The following is a 19,425-nucleotide window of genomic DNA, read 5'->3' on the forward strand; positions in this document are numbered from 1 at the left end:
GTGGATAGATCTTATTGAGGAGGAATGTTGTGCGCAAGAATGATAACTCTTCCCTATACAATTTTTGAGTTATTGCCCTGTTTTTTTTTTCATGCTATTTTGTCCAGAGCTTATCTCAAAAAGTATTTGAGGTATCAACTTGAAACTTCATAGGTGGATGGATCTCATTGAGGAGGAGTGCAGTGCTTAAGAATGATAACTCTACCCTGCATTATTTTTGAGTTATTGCCCTTTGTTATTTTTCAAAATTAATTTTTGTCCAGAGCATAACTCAAAAAGCCTTTGAGATATCAAAATGAAACTTCATAGGTGCATAGATCTCACTCAGGAGGTGTGCACTGCACAAGAATGATAACTACCTTTTATAATTCTTGAGTTATTGCCCTTTGTTCTTTTTCATACTTAATTTTTCAATTCAATTTTTTTCTCAAAAAGTATTTGAGGTATCAACTTGAAACTTCATAGGTGGATAGATTTTACTGAGGAGGGATGCAGCACACAGGAATGATAACCTACCCTGCATTATTTTTCAGTAATTGCCCTTTGTTATTTTCAGCCATCAGTATTCACATAGGTTTCAAATCTGTAATCACTATAGCCATCAGTTTTCATTACCAAAAGACCTCTTAAAATGGAATTATTCCGCTCTACTACATTATACATTCTTCCAATGAGCAAACACATTCGGCGGGGGATGGCCATGTTGACATGGCTCTTGTTATTCTTTTAATTTAAATATCCAGCTAGTTGGTGGTTCTACTCCTGATCGGGTGCAGTTCAGGCCTGAAATTATGTATGGAGGGGCACGGGAGATCTTCCTCCGCCAGTAAAGCTGGAAAGTAGTTCAGTTGCAAAGTTAAGCCCCTTTTTAGCTCAATTGATTGAGTCATGAGGTATAGTGATGGGGCTATGTCTGGTGTCGTGCATTGTCAACATTTAGGTTGTGGTCAGTCTGGCTGTCACTGTTTTGGTTGGATCATAATCAAACTTTGTCAGTCAAAAGCTAGTTCACACAGTTAAAATATTGAGAAAAAAAACTTTCTAAGGGATTTATTTTTAGTCAAAATATCCTGGAAATGGTTAGAAAAGTTTTGTTGATATCTCAATCAAGTTCAAATATGGGTCACTTTGGGTCTAAAAACTAGGTCACATCGCCTTAATATGGAAAAACCTTGTTAACACTTGTGGCTACTGTTTCGATCCAAAATATGGAAATTGATCTGAAAACTTATGATGATTTCAAGGTCAAGTTCGAATATGGGTTACTGGGGACAAAAACTAGGTCAAACAGCCTGAATATTGAAAAACCTTGTTTAGACTTTAGGGGATACTGTCCCAATGCAAATACATGTATCCTGGAAATTGGGACTGAGCCTTCGTAATCAGGTGAGCAATATATAAGGGCAATCATGGCCCTCTTGTTTAATTGAACTTTTTTGCACCAACAAAGTTTTACTATTACTTTGAAGGTATTGCTTTGAAAATCTTTAAATGAAAATCATTTCAAGGTCCTGTCAAAAGGTCATACATGTAACTTCCTTTAGAATTTTGACAAAACTATACCCTGTTTATAACTTAGAATTTTGTTTTAGTATTTTTGTAGCACCCAAATGTGTAGCTATATATACCCTTTAAGGTTTTACTATGAACATTGTGTTAATTTTCCCCCCAACATACCTAACGCTTTATTTGGTTTAACCCTTTACCTCATATATACGCAAAACAACGCACTTTCGACCCCCCCCCCTTTATAGGCCTGAAATAGTAAAAAAATGTCATATTTGGGGCCCCAAACACATGTTTTCGTTTGAGAAATGTTGCTAAAAGAAGTGAGCACTTTTTCGGCGCCGCCCCCATCCAAAAGATACATCAGGGGGGTTGTGCCCCCTTCTGTTTGGCGGTTTGAAGGGGGCGGAGTCCCCCTCATCGCTAAGAAAATTTTGGACTTGTGAGAGGCTAAAAATGATCCCAGGTCGATCATAAGGTAACGTGTAACCAACGCTGAAATGCCTTTGACTCTATCTCAATCCCGTGAGAAGTTGCAGCACTTTGAAATAAATTTTGATGGAAAAAGTCCAGGCAAAATAGTGATTGTTTGGCATTTTATTTTTGAGATGTCCCCTCGTTGCCATGGTAACAGGAAATTTAAGACTGAGCATGTCGTTACAAAGGCAATGGTCCAGTCAACATTTGTGCCAAGTTTGATTAGTATTGAAGCATTTTTCATAGTTTCATAGCAGTTTGAACTTGTAACAGGAGATTTATCAGTGAAAACGGCCATTTTTCACAATATACTCATGAGGGAAAGGGTTAAACATAATTATTTAAGCTCCATCGCGAAACAAGTCCGCTTCCTAGAACTAGTACAGGTGTCATATATGAAATAAGTTGTGAACCGATTAGGGCTAGAACCCAGAATCTCCTGAGTTGAGAGGCGGACAGCTTAACCAATAGGCAACCACTTCCCTTTGACCAAACTGCTTTATTTCTTTGGAGTTGTTCAACAGATTGTCCTTATTTGTTTATACAGATATTATTTTAGTTGGATTGTGTAGGAAGCTATAATATTATAGACACATTTTTGAATCCGTTCCCTAGACCAACCAATACTGATAAATGAGTTCAAAGTTTCTTGCTCAAGGAAACAAGGACGCCCCTATAATGGGATTTGAACCCATGCTGCAAGCGATTAATAGATTACTAGTCCGATGTGTGAACCACTCGGTCATGCCGACACTGACAAGTCTTATTGAAAAGTCTTATTGAAAGTTTCCTTTCAGTCGCCTTTTCAAAACCAAGCATCTCTGTTACTTGGAATAATGCTAAAAGGACAGCTGTTAAGCTGTTTGACCTTTTAATAGTGTGTGGTAGGGATCAAACGTTTGGTGTAGGCACTTACTTACAATTTACATCAGATTGTAGCTATATATGTTTTACTCAGGGAATAATAATCAACACTTATACGAATTACATGAACTTTATTAACATGGTGTTGTTAGCAGAAGGAATCACATAATTATTTATATGCATATAATAGAATTCTTATACAAATCAAAGTAAATGCATTTATCCACTTAGTTCATTAATTGATACATGAAAGCCTAGACCGAGCACAGAAATAAACATCATATAATCTGACCAAAGAAAAGTACAGAAAAAATAAAAATCTTGTTTATAAACAAATTATTCATGATACAATAAAGAATTGATTGTTTGTTTGTTTCATTTTACGCCTTTTTCCAACAGTATTTCAGTCATATAGGCGGGTAGTTTCCTAACCATCGTTCCTGGAGAGTTACACCAGTACTAGACTACCTTCCTCCGCGCTAAACTACAATAAAGAAATACATCAAAGAAATACATCACACTTGCTTAGTAGTAAAATTAAAAAACTTGTTAAAGCTAATTACAATGTAAAGTTAAATTTGGTATCAAAATGTACAAAAAATATATTAAAGCTACAAAATGTTTTACTTTCAAGGCGAAATTAACTATCATAACAATGTTTTACGGGACAGATTTTATTTACAGAGACAAAAAAACAGTAGCAAAACATTTTATATTTGACAACTTATTTTTTTCCTTTTCTATTTACTATGTTTAACAGTGCATAGAATATGAAATTAAAGCCGTTTCATATCCTTTAATCAACCCATAACCTACTAAACTTTTGTAATGGATTCGCCCAGCTTTGAATTTGGAACAGTTCATTTTAAGTTTAAGGGATGTCAATGTATTACCTGAAGTTGCGTAATTCTTATTTATTGCCATGGTATTTAGAAGGCCATGTGGTGTATAAAAATGTTTAGATGTTAACAAAAACAGTTAGCCGAAATTCAGAGCTATAAATGCACAAGTACATTCAATGTACCAAAATAAAATGAATTATTTTTGAAAATCCAATTATAATTAACGTTTCGTAAACGTGTCTGAATGCCTGATCTTAACACCATGAAATAAGTTGAATAGAGAAAAATATTATATTGTATACCAGTATTGCATTTATGTCCTTAATGTTGTTCGTGATTGTAGAAAGTGGTGATATAAAGGTCCGACCACAGTAAAGTACCTTAGTTTACCGTTATAACACTGAATAATTCGCTTGTTCCATTGAAACATAGACAGATTAGCCGTGTCCTAACATAGCAGATTTATCCTCTTCGAAATTTAAACTAGATGGCATGCATGTAAAATGTATGCATGAGAAGGGTGTTTATAAATAAATTGTGACAGTCGAAACTTTTTTTTTGTTGATATTCCCTTTAAGTCTATATATTTGCTATGCTCGTCAAAGTTTAGAATATGTTGAAACTAAAAGCTCTTTCTAATTTCACATATTGAGGAATTATATAATGCTAAACATGTATTATCATTCCATTTAACGCCGTTACTTCTCAAAGCAATTATCAAGCAAAGATCATTAGTTTGGTTGTCTGGCTCACCCACATGCCACTTGAAGAATCCTTTTTGAGATCCATATGTGTACTCCCATGGAGATCTAACATTTTTACGCTGTCCATCTATCCAGATTCCTACGTGAGTAGCAAAACCTGTTAGAAGACTACTTACATCTGTGTATTTCAGTTCAGAGTCAATGTTCACCAAATGACCACCATCTTTCTGACACTGCTGCTCTGCGGCATTTTTTGTCATTCCTTTGTCTGAATACAACTTCAGGCAAAACCCATTCTTTGTAAGATTATACCCATTAGGACAAGTCATGCCCATGATACAAATTCCAAACTCTTTCTCTGTTCTGCTGTTTGAGTCTATCTCACAACTTGTCATATTCACATTGCATTGACGTGTCCTGAATTTTGAACCAAACTGACCAAATCGTGCTGTGCAACTGGACCACACCGTCCAGTCTGAACATTGATGAGAGTCACACATTTTTTCATCGATTTTCTTTTCAATATTGTCTATGGTCTTTCCTATCATTTGCAACATAGGTAATTTAAGTTCCTTTCCTATCTCCATTAATTTCTCGCCATTTAAATCACCAGCATTAGTACTGTTCTCATTAGTGAAAGGTGCGCTGTTAATACTTGAAACAGTTACATAGAAAATTACTAGCATCACAAAGATTATGTTATTGTAACAACCCATTTTCCTTACTTTCAGATTTGGTTTTATTTAAACTCAACTCGCCTAGCTGTTTCAAGTAATAACTGAATTTGAGATCGTGACTTAGATTATATTTAGAAGATGAACAAACGGGTTTTGAATTTACGGGACGTAGCAATACCATAAAATATATGACATTTCTTTTATAACATCATTTATTATTCCACATATCATGCTTCCAGATTCATGTTTTTCTTCGTGAACATTTTTAAAATGTATTATGAAGAAAAATACATTCAAGCAAACAAAAAAAATAATGTACGCATTGTAATCAGCACCATAAATGACATACATCAATAAATCGAATAAATGTCAAAAAATTTTTGCAAAAATAAATAAATTTTGGCTCATCTGAAGGGATGCAACTTTACTTATTCCTGCTCAAATCGCGTTGTTTTTATCAAATATAAATCATCAAAATGTTATAATTTAAGCTTTGTGATAATCCGATGTAAATTATAGCATAACTTTTCATGGTTTCCACTTTTCAAACCAACAACACTTCTGTTTGTATTTTACCATATTAGGACCGTTTTGAACAAAATTAGAAACGGTTTAACTGCATATTTATAGTCTTTATATGAAAATTCTGTACCATCAATTGACTTACCTTTGCAAATAGTAATAGAAAACCATCACAACCACTGATGAGCAAATCAGCCATTGTCTTTCTTTCCCAACCGCTGACTTTCAAAGCAATTAGTACCATTAGTACCGAACACCTCCCATAGCAACCTTTAACTAAAATAGCAACCATTAACTTACCAAAGCATTGTCTGATTTACATGGCAGCTATTGACTTTTCATAGCATCTAAAGACTTCTATAGCGACCATTGACTGTCTTTTAAAAAATTGTGACTTCCATAGCAATTTCATAGCAACCGGCGATTTTCCTCAGCAACCATTAACTTTCATAGAAGTCTTTGACTTTACATAGTGACAAGTGACTTTTAACTTTCTTAAAAACTAGCCTTTTTATCTTTCTGGTGTGAGTATTACATACAACTATTTCTGTCATCAATGAAATACAGTTTAACATGCCAATGGCATCTTTTTATCAACTGACCAGTGACCTGCCTTTTGTAATTCGAGCCAAAGCTGTTTAATTTAAAGATGCTGGACTTACAATCAAATCTATTTTTTTGGCTTTGTTACCTTCGTGTTTGGAGTATGGACCTTTAAAACAATAGGACATGCAATGGACATTTTATAACTGTTAATTATGTCGAAATGAGTTTTTTTTTATATTGAGGGCTTCTATTATGAAATTAAGATTATGTGCAATATAAAGATGTAAATGTGAACTTTGGTATCAGTTGGTCAATTTTAACCTAATACTTATTATTTGTTTTCATTCATAGCTATCAGTACTGTTTTTGTCAGTTTGTAACCTTAAATGTCTGGTGAGCGATATAGGGTATTTATTACCTTTTTGTTTTCCATTCAACCTCTTTTTACATATACAAGGCAAGAAATTTGAATGAGTCAGACTGAAGTCGTTTTAAATGCGCAGATTGGTGTATACATCGCGTGCGGACACGAAATCTGCTTTTTGTATACTATCATGCATACCATCGACAGGGGCGTACCTTGGCACATTTTTTAGTTCACACAAAGTAGAATATTTGGGCAAAAGAGTCGTTAGTACCAGGGGATAAGTGTAGAACTGGCAGTGTTTTATCAGCTATGAAATGTTATAAAATTAGAATTATATATATTTTCATATAAAGGTATGAGAACAGTTATAAGTACTAATGAAAAAAATACATGTATATAGGCTTACTTGTACACTGCTTTAAATATTTCAAATGTTTCAAACTTTTGCGAAAACAAAAAAGGCAATCTATATCTTTTGTTATTAAGTCTGGATTTACTTCCTTCTTTAAACAAGGTGTTTTGTACGTGTGTTGTTATGTTTGAAACTTAAAAACAAGATATAATCAAGGAAGATATCATAAAACAGACACAATAGCCTGTCTTTCGTTAGTGTAACAATAAACTATAATATATTATAAACTTTTTTGTATCGTGTGACAATTAAGATCCCTTAAAATACTTTTAAACTGCGTGTTATGTGAATGTTAATGAATTGCTTCTTTTTAATGGCTTTTTCTTAACTTTATCGCTTCAGTTTTCAGCCGATATATTAAACATAAAGACTGTAAAGTTATTTTGTCCTTTGCACATTTATAATAAGGTGATCCTCAAATCAATTAATTGCTATCTAATGTCTCTAAAGCGGAAAAATCTCAACAGAAAAAGGAATACCTTAAAAGAACAACACTTGTCCTGTTGATAGTGGGTATCCTACGATGGTCTTTTGCTAATGTTTTCTTATTTTTTAGAATGAGGCACCAACTTTGCATAACATATCTTCGAATCAACCTTATGTTATAAAGAAACAAATATAGAAATCTAAGCAGTGGAACTAAGGATGAATTAAGGGGAGTAATTCTATACAATATCATTCTAAAGATGTACCGTGGTATTAATAAATAAGGGAAGTAAATTCTGCTGAACATAAAGCAAGGTTCGCATATAACATTTATTGGCTACGGAGTTGTCTCTCTTGTCATAAACTGAATTTTACTGTTTTCAAAAGATTTAAATTTGATTTATTTCTCAATCAAAAATCTGTTTAGGTCGATCCCAGAACAAACTGTCTGTGTTTGTGTTTGCTTAGATACTGACAGTTCTCATTTAGTGTTTCTATTGCATTAATATCATACGTTAGATATATTTACTATAGCAATCAGTTTACATTTTAATACCCTCGTTCATTTATTTTTAATTTTGATAATTTTGCACATTTCGTAAACATGTTATAACTCGCTAACTTAAATATATTTTGTTTTATTAATAACTTTTATACTGCTTTGAGTGTGACACGTTATATAAATATCATTAACCACTGAAGGTAGGAACTTGCACTTTACACAGGCCCATATTTTTAGTTCACAATGAAGACCCAAAAAGCCTTTTGCATTTGGTTTCACTATATATAGTTCATTTGTGAAAGTTCTTGTTTTAATATAAAGGTCTGCTTTCTTTGGCACACCAACACAATTAAGGTCGTATGAAAGATGATGTTTGCTTACCTCGGGTGTTACAAACTTAAACCAACACAAGGGGTCAAAACCAGCTCTTAATATATAGATTCCACTTTTCAGCATCATGTGCGTATGTTTCACAATTATTAATTTAACATATTGTACATGTTTAAATGTTAAGTTGTACTTAAGCCGATGCTAGGGTACGTAGACGGTTTATCACATTAAGCACTGCCATTCATAAAAAGGATCTTAAAAGAATCTCGTCTGGTTTTTCTAGCAAGCTCATAATGCTTTTCTTTTGGATAAAGGATACAATCTAGTTGCTCTAAACATTCAATGGGTACTTGCTCTTCTGCAAGTAGAAAATGCCCGTTTCAATTATCAATTAAGTATTTCTGAAAAATAGACTCCTATATTAGTCGCTAATTAACTTGTCAATGTTGTGTATAACATATTTGATTCAATATGACCGACAATTTAAACTTTCGACCTCAGAGTCGATAAGATGAAATATATAGGCCTGCATTAAAGAATAAACATAACATTTGGTAAAAAAGTTTATTCAGTTTTGTTTCGGACTGAAAGTTGAAAGTAAAAAGAAATCAAAACATATTTTTTTTGAATATTCGTATTCGATGAATATTCGGTAGTGTTTCGAATATAATTCCCGACCAAAGTTTATATTAATTTCTTTCGAGTCCTCTTCCTGGAACCAATCCGTACTGGAGTCATATGAAGGAACATGACCGTGACCCTATTAGGGCTCGAACACATGATCCGTCAGTTGAGATTCAGACACCTTTACCACTAAGCCACCACTCCCATTTGACCAAACTGCGCTTAATTTCATTGGAGCTGTTCAGCAGATTGTCCTTACGGCTGTCTTGTTTTTAAGGAATTAATTTTAGTTCCATAGTGTAGGAAGCTATAAGCTTATAGACACCAACCAGTACTGAGCAATGAGTGTAAAGTTTCTTCCACTCGGCCATGCCGCCACTGGCAAGTCTTATTGAAAGTTTTCATTCAGTCGCCTTTTCATAACCAAGTGTCTCTGTTACCTGGAATAATGCTGAAAGGGGTATCACGACAGCTGGTAAACTGTTTCACATTTGGACATTGTCCGTGTGGCAGTGATCAAACGTTTGATGTAGGCACTTACTTACAATTTACATCAGCTTGTTAGCTATGTAAGTTTAACTCAGGAAATAATAATTAACACTTTTATAATATATGAATTACATGAACTTTATTAATTTACATGGTGTTGTTACCAATAGTAAAAACATTTTTATATGCACATGGTAGAGTTTTTATACAGAGAAAAGTAAATGCATTTAACCACTAAGTACATTGTTATTTGAAAGCCTAAACGAACACATAAATAAACATAGAATCGGACCAAAGAAAAGTACAGAAACAAGTACGGATATGTACAAAAAATCAAAAATCTTGTTTATAGATGTTAAAATAAACAAATTTTTAATGTTATAATAAACAAAAACAACATCACATTTGCTTTGTAGTAAAATCAATATGCTTGTTAAAGCAAATTACAGTATATAGGTAAATTTGGTATCCAAATGTACAAAAATATATTATAGCTACAATATGTTTTACTTTCAAGCGAAATTTAATTATTGTCCAACAACATTGACCTGGCACTCTTGCATTTGACCATGTAGTCGGTATATTCCGTAAACGTTACGATCTACTTGTAAAGCGATATAAATGTTAATATGCAATTATTAACATCATGTAAACTGGTAGGTTTGAATCCCTATCAGCGATTTTGTTTGTTTTTTTGTTGTTGTTTTTTTGTATTATCAAAAAAATGCAAATCTCTTAAAACTATTGCAAACCTTTTTGTTGTGCGTGCTATCTGTGTAGTAAATGTCTTTATAACGTGTATGCGCTAATGCATAGATTTGATAATGTCACAAAGAGAACCATTGAAAGATACTGTATTGAAATAAAAAAATATAAAAACAGACCTAAAAGGTATTCTAAAAGCAGTTGTAGTAAAACGATTTCAAATTAATTCTTGCAAGTAAATTAAAAAAGAAAAATAACGTGGTGTTGTTAAGGAATCGAACCAGAGTCCTTCAGATCGGTAGTCCGAGATCTTTACCAATACACCACACCTCACTGACGAGTGTAGCTAGCAAATATATCGATATATTCAATAGATAGTGGTCAGTATTTATTCATATGACCTTTACGAAAGTTAATGAAGGGCCAGGTCAATATTGTTGGACAATACTATCAGAACAATGTTTACGTTTTGAAAGGTGTGAACAAATCTTATTTACAGAAAGAGCAAAAATAATGTCCTTGACGTTATTTACATGTAAAACAATGTTCTGATTATTATCATTGAACACGGCTTAATTACATATGTGATTAAAGCGTAAAATTACATATGTGATTAAAGCGTATATAGAACTTTAAATTTTATCAGGAAAACAATATCAACCATTAACCTGCTTAATCTTTGTAACGGGTTTGTTCTAGCTTTGAATTTGGAACAGTACGTTTAAATTTTAAGGGAGTTGAAGGTATTTCATAAACAACAGTCGTACAACGATATCGGACCCTTAAGTTGATTGATTCTTATTCATTTCTTTAGTATCAAAAATGTAACGTAGGCCGTGTGACGTATACTGATATAAGCAAAATGTAAAGATGTTAACACAATTAGTGTACCGAAATACACTCATTTTACAAACAATTATTTTTGCAAATTGAATTCGATTTAACGTTTTGTAAAAGTGTCTAAATGCCTGACCTGAACATCCTGAAATAAGTTGAATAAAAAAAAATCTACCATTTTGGCGTTTTTGTTCTGAATATTGTTCGTGAAAGTAGAAAGTCCCGACCACAGTAACCTGTATTTGGTCAGTGCGACAGTTTACCATTATATAACACTGAATACCGTAATTTGCCTTTTCTATAATCCTAACCATGACTTTAATTACATGTAATTAGCCGTGTCCTAACGTGTAGCAAATTTATCACCTCTTTGAAATTTAAACTAGATATCGTACATGTACAATGTATGCATGGAAGGATGTATTTAAAAAATTCAAAACTAAATTTTGCTTTTATGTTGATAATTTTAACATTGATTTCCGTTAAAGTCTGTTCATTTTCCATTCTCGTTAAAGTTTAGAATATGTTGATCCTAAATGCTTTAACTTATTTCACAAATTGAGTAATAGGATGATGTACAACTTTTATCATGCCACTTAACGCCGTTACTGTATGAAACAATAGCCAAACAAAGTTCATCTGATCTGTTGTTTGGCTCATTCTTGAACCACTTGAAGAATCCTTTTTGAGATCCATATGTGTACTCCTATGGAGAACTAACATGTTTACGCTCTCCGTCTATCCAGATTCCTATGCCATAAATGAAGCCTGTAAGGAGACTGTCCACATCATTTAACTTCATTTCAGAGTCAATATTAACTAGATGACCACCATCTGTCTGACACTGCTGCTCTGCGGCTTCTTTTGGTCCATATTTGTCAGCAACTAACTTCATACAAAATCCATTCTTTGTGAGATTATACCCATTAGGACAAGTCATATCCATGATACAAATTCCAAACTCTTTCTTTGTTTCGCTGTTGGTGTCTATCTTACAAATTGTCATATTCACATTGCATTGACGTGTCCTGAATTTTGAACCGAACTGACCAAATCGTGCTGTGCAACTGGACCACACCGTCCAGTCTGAACATTGATGAGATTCGCACATTTTTTCATCGATTTTTTTTCGATATTGTCTATAGTCTTTCCTATCATTTGCAACATAGGTAATTTAAGTTTCTTTCCCATCTCTATTAATTTCTCACCGTTCAAATCACCAAAATTAGTACCATTCTCATAAGAGAAAGGTGCACATTTAATACCCGAAGCAGTTAGATAAAAATGAACAAGTATCAACACGATTTTGTTATTGTAGCAACCCATTTTGCTTACTTTAAGAATTGGTATTATTTAAACTCAACTCGCCTAGCTATTTCAAGTCATAGATGAGTTTGAGAGCGTGAGATTATATTTTTAAGATGAACAAATGATTGTGAATTTACGGGGCGTAGCAATACAGTAAATTATATGCCATTTCTATTATGGCATCATTTATTATTCCACATATCATCATTTCAGCTTGCTATTTAAGCAGCTGGCATCCAGATGCAATGGAATTTTCATTGAAAATTTGAAAAAGTATTAAGAAGTAAAATATTTTCAAGTGATCATAGAAAGTAATTTACACATTGCAATCAACACTATTAATTACATAAATTACCAAATAAATGTCAAAAATATGGAAAAAAACAAAACAACAACAACGTTACTGCTTTAGTCATGCAGTAGAAATATTGCAAGATCAGTCATTCATTGCATGCAGCGTGGCAGGTTGAATTTCTTGGAATTCTTTGGCTCATCTGAAGGCATGCAACGTTAATATTCCTGCTCAAATGTCATTGTTTCTTATCGAACACAAATCATTAAATTGTTTTAATGTTAGCTTTGTGATAATCCGATGTAATATGTAGCATAACTTTTAATGGTTTCAACGTTTCGAACCAAAAACACTATACCAAAATGACTTTGACTGTTTGCATTTTACCATATTGGGACCGTTTTGAACAAAAAAAAAAGAAACGGTTTGACTGTATATTTATGGTTTTTATATGAAAATTCTGTACCATCAATTGACTTACCTTAGCAACAAGTATTAAAGTTTCATCACAACCACTGACTTGCAAACCAGCCTGTACCGAACACCAACCTTTAACTAACATAGCAAACATTAACTTACAATAGCAAGTTCTGATTGGCATAGCAACTATTGACTTTCCATAGCATCTTAAGACTTCTATAGCAACCCTTTACTTCCCTTGGCAACTAGTGACTTCCATTCCATCTTTTTTCCCCCTTTGCAACCAGTGATTTTCATAGCAACCATTGGTTTTTCTTAACAAACAGTAACTTGTATAGCAGTCTTTCACCTTACATAGTAACAAGTGACTGTTATTACCTTTCTTGAAAACCAGTCTTTTTATCTCTCTTGTGTGAGTATTGCAGACAACGATTTTTTTTCGACAATGAGTAGGCCTACAGTTTAACATGCCAATGATTTCTTTTTATCAACTGACCAAGATTTTGCCCAAGTGACCTGCTTTTTGTACTTCGAGCCATATCTGTTAAATTAAGAGTACATGGAGTAAATGGGAACCTTCAGATGCTGGACTTAAAATCAATTGAACTTGATTTTGTTTGGCTTTGTTACCTACGTGTTTGGAGTATGGAGCTTTAAAAAAAATAGGACATGGAACCGTTGATTATGTCGCAGTGAGTTATTTTTTATACCGAGAGCTTCTATTATGAAATTTAGATTATGTGCAATAATTTAGATGTTAATGTGAACTTCATAGTTATCAATATTAATAACTTTTTACCATTTAGAACCTTAACTGTCTGGTGAGCAATATAAAGCCTTCATGACCCTCTTATTTTCTATTCAACCTCTTTTTTACATATACAAGGCAAAAGTTGAAAAAAATCAATTTGAATTGGACATACTGAAGTCGTTTTAAATGCGCAGATCGGTGTATACATCGTGTGCTGACACTCCTGCTATTTGTATACTATCATGAATACCATCGACAGGGGCGTACCTTGGCACATTTTTAGTTCACACAAAGTAGAATATTTGGACAAAAGAGTCGATAGAACAGAGGAAAAGTGTAGAACTTGCAGTGTTTTATCAGCTATGAAATGTAAAAAAAATAGAATTATATATATTTTCATAATTATATAGGTATGAGAACAGTAATAAGTACTAATGAAAAAAATACATGTACATGTATATAGACCGACGGGTACACTGCTTTAAATATTTCAAATGTTAAAAACTTTTGCGAAAACAAAAAAGGCAATCTATCTCTTTTGTTATCAAGTCTGGAGTTACTTAAACAAGGTGTTTTGGACGTGTGTTGTTATGTTTGAAACTTAAACATCAGATATAATCAAGGAAGATATCATAAAAAGACACAAAAGCTTATATTTCGTTAGTGTAACAATACGCTATAATACATTATCAACTTCTTTGTATCGCGCGACAATTAAGGTTCCTTAAAATACTTTTAAACTGCGTGTTATGTGGATGTTAATGAATTACTGCTTTTTAAAGGTTTTTTTTTACATTATCGCTTCAGTTTTTAGCCGATATATTTAACAAATATTTGACTGTTAAGTTATTTTGTCCTTTGCACATTTATAATAAGGTGATCCTCAAATCAATTAATTGCTATCTAATGTCTCTAAATCTCAACAGAAAAGGGCATACCTTAAAAGAATAGCACTGGTCCTGTTGATAGTTGGTATCCGACGATGGTTGATAGATATTCTTTTGCTAATGTTTTCTTATTTTTTAGTATGAGGCACCAACTTTACATAACATATCTTCGAATCTATGTTATAAAGAAACAAATATAGAAATATAAGCAGTGGAACCAAGGATAAATTTAGGGGAGTAATTCAATACACTATCATTCTAAAGATGTACCCTCTAATCCTGACAATGTGGGATAAAACACACGTATTCGTATATATTACTATAAAAAAATAAGGGTGGTAAATTCTGCAGTGCATAAAGGTAGGGCACGTCTGTCATATTAATGGGCTATTGAGTTGTCTCTTTTGAAAAAAAGAACAACTGAATTTTACAATCTGTTTTAAAAAGAATTAAATGTGAATTATTTCTCAATCAAAGATATGTTTTGGTAGATCCCGAACCAAACTGTCTGTGGTTTTTATTTGTTTATATAATAACGGTTCTCATGTAGTGCTTCTATTGCATTCATATCATACGATATATTTACTATAGCAAACAGTTTACCTTTTAATACATTCGTTCAGTTATCTTTAATTTTGATGATTTTGCTCATTTCGTAAACATGTTATAACTCGCTATTTGCTTGGCCGATGTCGTATGAAAGCAATTTTGGCATCCCTCCGGTGTTACAAACTTAAAGCAACACAAGACGTCAAAACCACATCATAATATGTAGATTCCACTTTGAAATCTGCAGGATCATACGTGCCTATGATCCGCAATTCTTAATTAAACACATTGTACATGTTTAAATGTTAATTTTTACTTAAGCCGATGCTAGCTATATATAGGGTGCGTGCGCGTATATCATATTAAGCACTACCATTCATGAAAAGAATTAAAAACATTTTTAACTTTGCAATATCGGAGGTTATTGATGGTTTCATTTTTGTTTGAAGACAGCATCTGGCCTGGTTTTTAATGCAAGGTCATAATGCTTTTCTTTTTGATTAAAGATACAATCTAGTTGCTCTAAAACATTCAATGGGTACTTGTCTGCATGTTGAAATTTTCCGTTTCAATTATCAATTAAGTGTATCTTTAAAATAGACTTTCATATGAGTCGTTGATTAACTGATCAATGTTGTGTATAACATATTTGATTCAATATGGCCGACAATTTAAACTTTCGACCTCATAGTCTGAAGACATGAAGATGAAATATAGTCATTGCATCAAAGAATTAACATAGCATCTGGTAAATAGTTTATTCAGTTTTGTTTAGGATTGAAAGTTGGAAGTAAAAAAAAATATAATAAACATTTCTTTTTTTACAATAATTCGTATTTTTTTCAATGTTGGATTATTCGGTAGTGTTTCGAATATTCAAATATAATTCCCGGCGCTAATTTATATTTATCACTTTCGAGTCCGATTCCTGGAAGCAACTAGTACTGATGTCTTATGAAGGAACATGGTCGATTAGAGCTCGTACCCATGATCCTTAAGTTGAGAGGCAGACACCTTGATCACTAAGCTACCACCCCACTTTGACCAAACTCCGCTTTATTCCATTGGAGTTGTTCAACACACTGACAAGTGTTATTGACAAGTCTTATTGAAAGTTTTTATCAGTAACCGTTGCATAACCAAGTGTCTCTGTTACCTAGAATAATACAGAAAGAGGTATCACGACAGCTTGTAAGCTGTTTGACATTTGAACATTGTCCGTGTGGTAGTGATCAAACGTTTGATGTAGGCACTTACTAACAGTTTACATCAAGATGTAAGCTATTAAATTTTAACTCAGGGAAAAATGATAAACACTTTTATTATGTACAAATTACATTGACTTTATTAACATGGTGTTGTTACCTGAAGGAATTACATGTCTATGCATATGATAGAATTTTTAAATAGAGCAGAGTTAATGCATTAAATCACATAGTACATTGTTACATGAAAGCCTTGGTCGAGCACATAAATAAACATCATTGAATCTGACCATAGAAAAGTACAGAAACAAGCATGGATAATTATGTACAAAGAATAAAAATATAAATCTTTTTTTATAGATGTTATAATAAACCAATTAAACAAATACAACCTCGCACTTGCTTAGTAGTTAAATTAATATTCTTGTAAAAGCAAACTACAATGTACACTGTTTAGGTAAATATGGTATAAAATGTTCAAAAATATATATATTATAGCTACAATATGTCTTACTTATAAGCGAAATATAATAACTATCAGAAAATGTTCTCGCTTTGAAAGGTGTGAACATACTTATTTTTCTCCTATACGTTATTTACATGTTTAAAACAATGTTATTGTTATTATAGAATACAAGTATGTTATTAAAGCCCTGCATAGAATTATAAACTATATCCTTGAATCAACCCTTAACCTGCTAAACTTTTGTAATGGATTTGACAAGCTTTGAATTTGGAACAGTACGTTTAGGGATTTCAATGTATTACCTGAAGTTGCGTAATTTTTATTTATTGCCATGGTATTAAAAAGGCCATGTGTTGTATAAAAAATGTTTAAATGTTAACAAAACAGCCGAAACTCAGAGCTTTAAAATGCACAAGTACATTCAATGTGCCAAAATAAAATCATTGTTGCAAATTGAATTAGATTACATTTTTCTTAAACGTGTCTGAATGAATGACCTAGACATCATGAAATAAATTGAATAAAGAAAAAATAAAATCTACCAGTATAGCGTTTTTGTGCTGAATATTATTCGTGAATATAGAAAGTCTGGTGATGCAGCCTGTATTTGGTCAGTACGACAGTTTACCATTATATAACACTGAATAATTTGCTTGTTCCATTGTCCTAACCACAGCTTTAATTACATGTCATTAGCCTTGGAAAAACATAGCACATTTATCTCCTCTTTGAAATTTAAACGAGGTATAATGATTGCTCAATGATATCATGTATGAATAAATCGTCGAAACTAATTGTTTGCTTTTTTGTTGATAATTTTATCAGTGATTTCCCATAAAGTACATTTTCCATTCTCTTCAATGTTTACAATATGTTGATACTAAATGCTCTTACCAAATTTCACAAATTGAGAAATATTGGCCTACACAGCGTATATCAAACCACTTAACGCCGATATTTTGCTCATTAATAGCCAAACAATGTTCATCTGATGTGTTGCCTGGCTCTCCCGGGTACCACTTGAAAAATCCGTTTTTAGATCCATATGTGTACTCCCACGGAGAACTAACAGCTTTACGATGACCGTCTATCCAGATTCCCCCTTTTGAATTCCAGCCTAGTAGAAGACTACTAACATCTGCGTATTTCAATTCAGAGTCAATATTCACCAGATGACCGCCATCTTTCTGACACTGCTGCTTTGCGACGTCTCTTTTCGATCTTTTGTCTGAATAAAATTTCATGCAAAACCCATTCTTTGTGAGATTATACCCATTAGGACAAGTCATACTCATAATACAAATTCCAAACTCTTTCTCTGTTCACAACTTGTCATATTTAAATTGCATTGACGTGTCCTGAACTTTGAACCGAACTGGCCAAATTGTGCTGTGCAACTTGACCACATCGTCCAGTCTGAACATTGATGAGGGTCACAATTCTTTTCATTGATTTTCTTTTCATTGATTTTCTTTTCGATATTATCAATTGTCTTTCCTATCATGTGTAACATTGGTAACTTGAGTTCCTTTCCTATAATCATTAACTTCTCGCCATTTAAACCACCAGCATTAGTTTCTTCCCCGTCAGACAACGGTGCACTCTTTACACATGTCGCAATACTATTGAGAATAACTAATAATACAAAGATTTTGTTCTTGTTACAGTTCATATTGCTTATTTAACGAAATTATTTTACCTAGTTCCAACTTCTCTAAGCAATCTCTAGTGTAAGTCTGAGATAAATTTGAAATATCTTCAAAATGATTTATTTGGTCTGGAAATTACGTGGCGTAGCAAGACTGTCAAAGTGCCAATGCTTATTTTTTCATTGTAAAGTCGAGCTGAATGGACTATATATTTCAAAAGATTGACTTTTATTATGGTGATAGACCAACAGTTGATAAGAAAAATCTTCAGGATAAAATATTAAATCTGCCTTAAATATAACAAGGACTGCTCCCACTCTTTTTAGTTTAAATTTAAGGTTAAAGTGTATATTCTGATTTATATTTACATAAATTTCGTTGGGCCAAGAGTTATTTATCGTCCATGTGTCGTAAATTACAAAAACTGAGGGGAATAATGACGAAATGTTAACTTAATTTGACTTTCACATTTTCACTAACTATATACCATTGAATTGGAATAATGTCACTTTATAATTCAGATTCGATGGAAATGATATGATTATTTTTCTCTCGCATTTATTTTTCCTATGTAATCTAATTTTGATATAATGGTGTAGCCACGAGTGAGACTATTACATCAATATGAAGGAATGAAATATTATTTGTTCTTTTATACTTTTTAATAAATAAAATTAAATTCCATTTTAAGCCGCGAAACGTAGCTTAAAGGGGCTAAGAGTGAGGTTTGGTGCAACATTAACCGGTTTAAACTCCCCAGCAGTTACTGTGCTGCTGAACGTTCCAAGGCGGCGCCCCTCTGTGTTCCTCATATGTTTGTTTTTGTTGTTTCATGCTGTTTTGGTGACACTTTTGTGTCCCTTGTTATTTTCTCGTCTACGGTTTCTTTTACTTTGCCCCTAGTTTTTATTTCATTTAATTACCCCCCCCCCCTTCCCCGGGTCTCCTTTCCCCTGTGTCCTTTGACTTTATTGGCCTATTAATCAATCATTTATTTGTTTTCTATGAGTTCCTTTCCTATCAGTTACTATTTTTTTCTTCTTATGTATGTTTTTAGTGATTAACCTG

General features: G+C 33.0%; 1 protein-coding gene across 1 annotated transcript; it reads right to left on the minus strand.

Annotated features, from left to right (window-relative positions):
• Positions 1-11,536: 11,536 nt before the first annotated feature.
• LOC132754657 (uncharacterized) lies at positions 11,537-17,997 on the minus strand. Its single transcript, XM_060745310.1, has 3 exons — positions 17,688-17,997; positions 12,912-12,985; positions 11,537-11,821 (listed from the first exon to the last, which is right to left on the minus strand). The coding sequence occupies exons 1-3, from the start codon at positions 17,995-17,997 to the stop codon at positions 11,537-11,539; spliced, it is 669 nt and encodes a 222-aa protein (XP_060601293.1).
• Positions 17,998-19,425: the final 1,428 nt, after the last annotated feature.

The sequence above is a fragment of the Ruditapes philippinarum genome, unplaced genomic scaffold (genome assembly GCF_026571515.1).
Source record: "Ruditapes philippinarum isolate M1 unplaced genomic scaffold, ASM2657151v2 ctg372_1_1_1_1, whole genome shotgun sequence".
In the NCBI taxonomy this organism is placed as follows: domain Eukaryota; kingdom Metazoa; phylum Mollusca; class Bivalvia; order Venerida; family Veneridae; genus Ruditapes; species Ruditapes philippinarum.

What these genes read in the sequence shown, in the direction of transcription:
- LOC132754657 (XM_060745310.1), bottom strand. Translation starts at nt 17,997, where the DNA reads ATGACTTGTCCTAATGGGTATAATCTCACAAAGAATGGGTTTTGCATG. An exon ending in CAACACATCAGATGAACATT is followed by an intron (nt 12,986 to 17,687) that starts GTTTGGCTATTA and finishes TTGCTATGTTAG; the next exon opens with TTAAAGGTTGGTGTTCGGTA. An exon ending in CTTTAATACTTGTTGCTAAG is followed by an intron (nt 11,822 to 12,911) that starts GTAAGTCAATTG and finishes ACAATTTGTAAG; the next exon opens with ATAGACACCAACAGCGAAAC.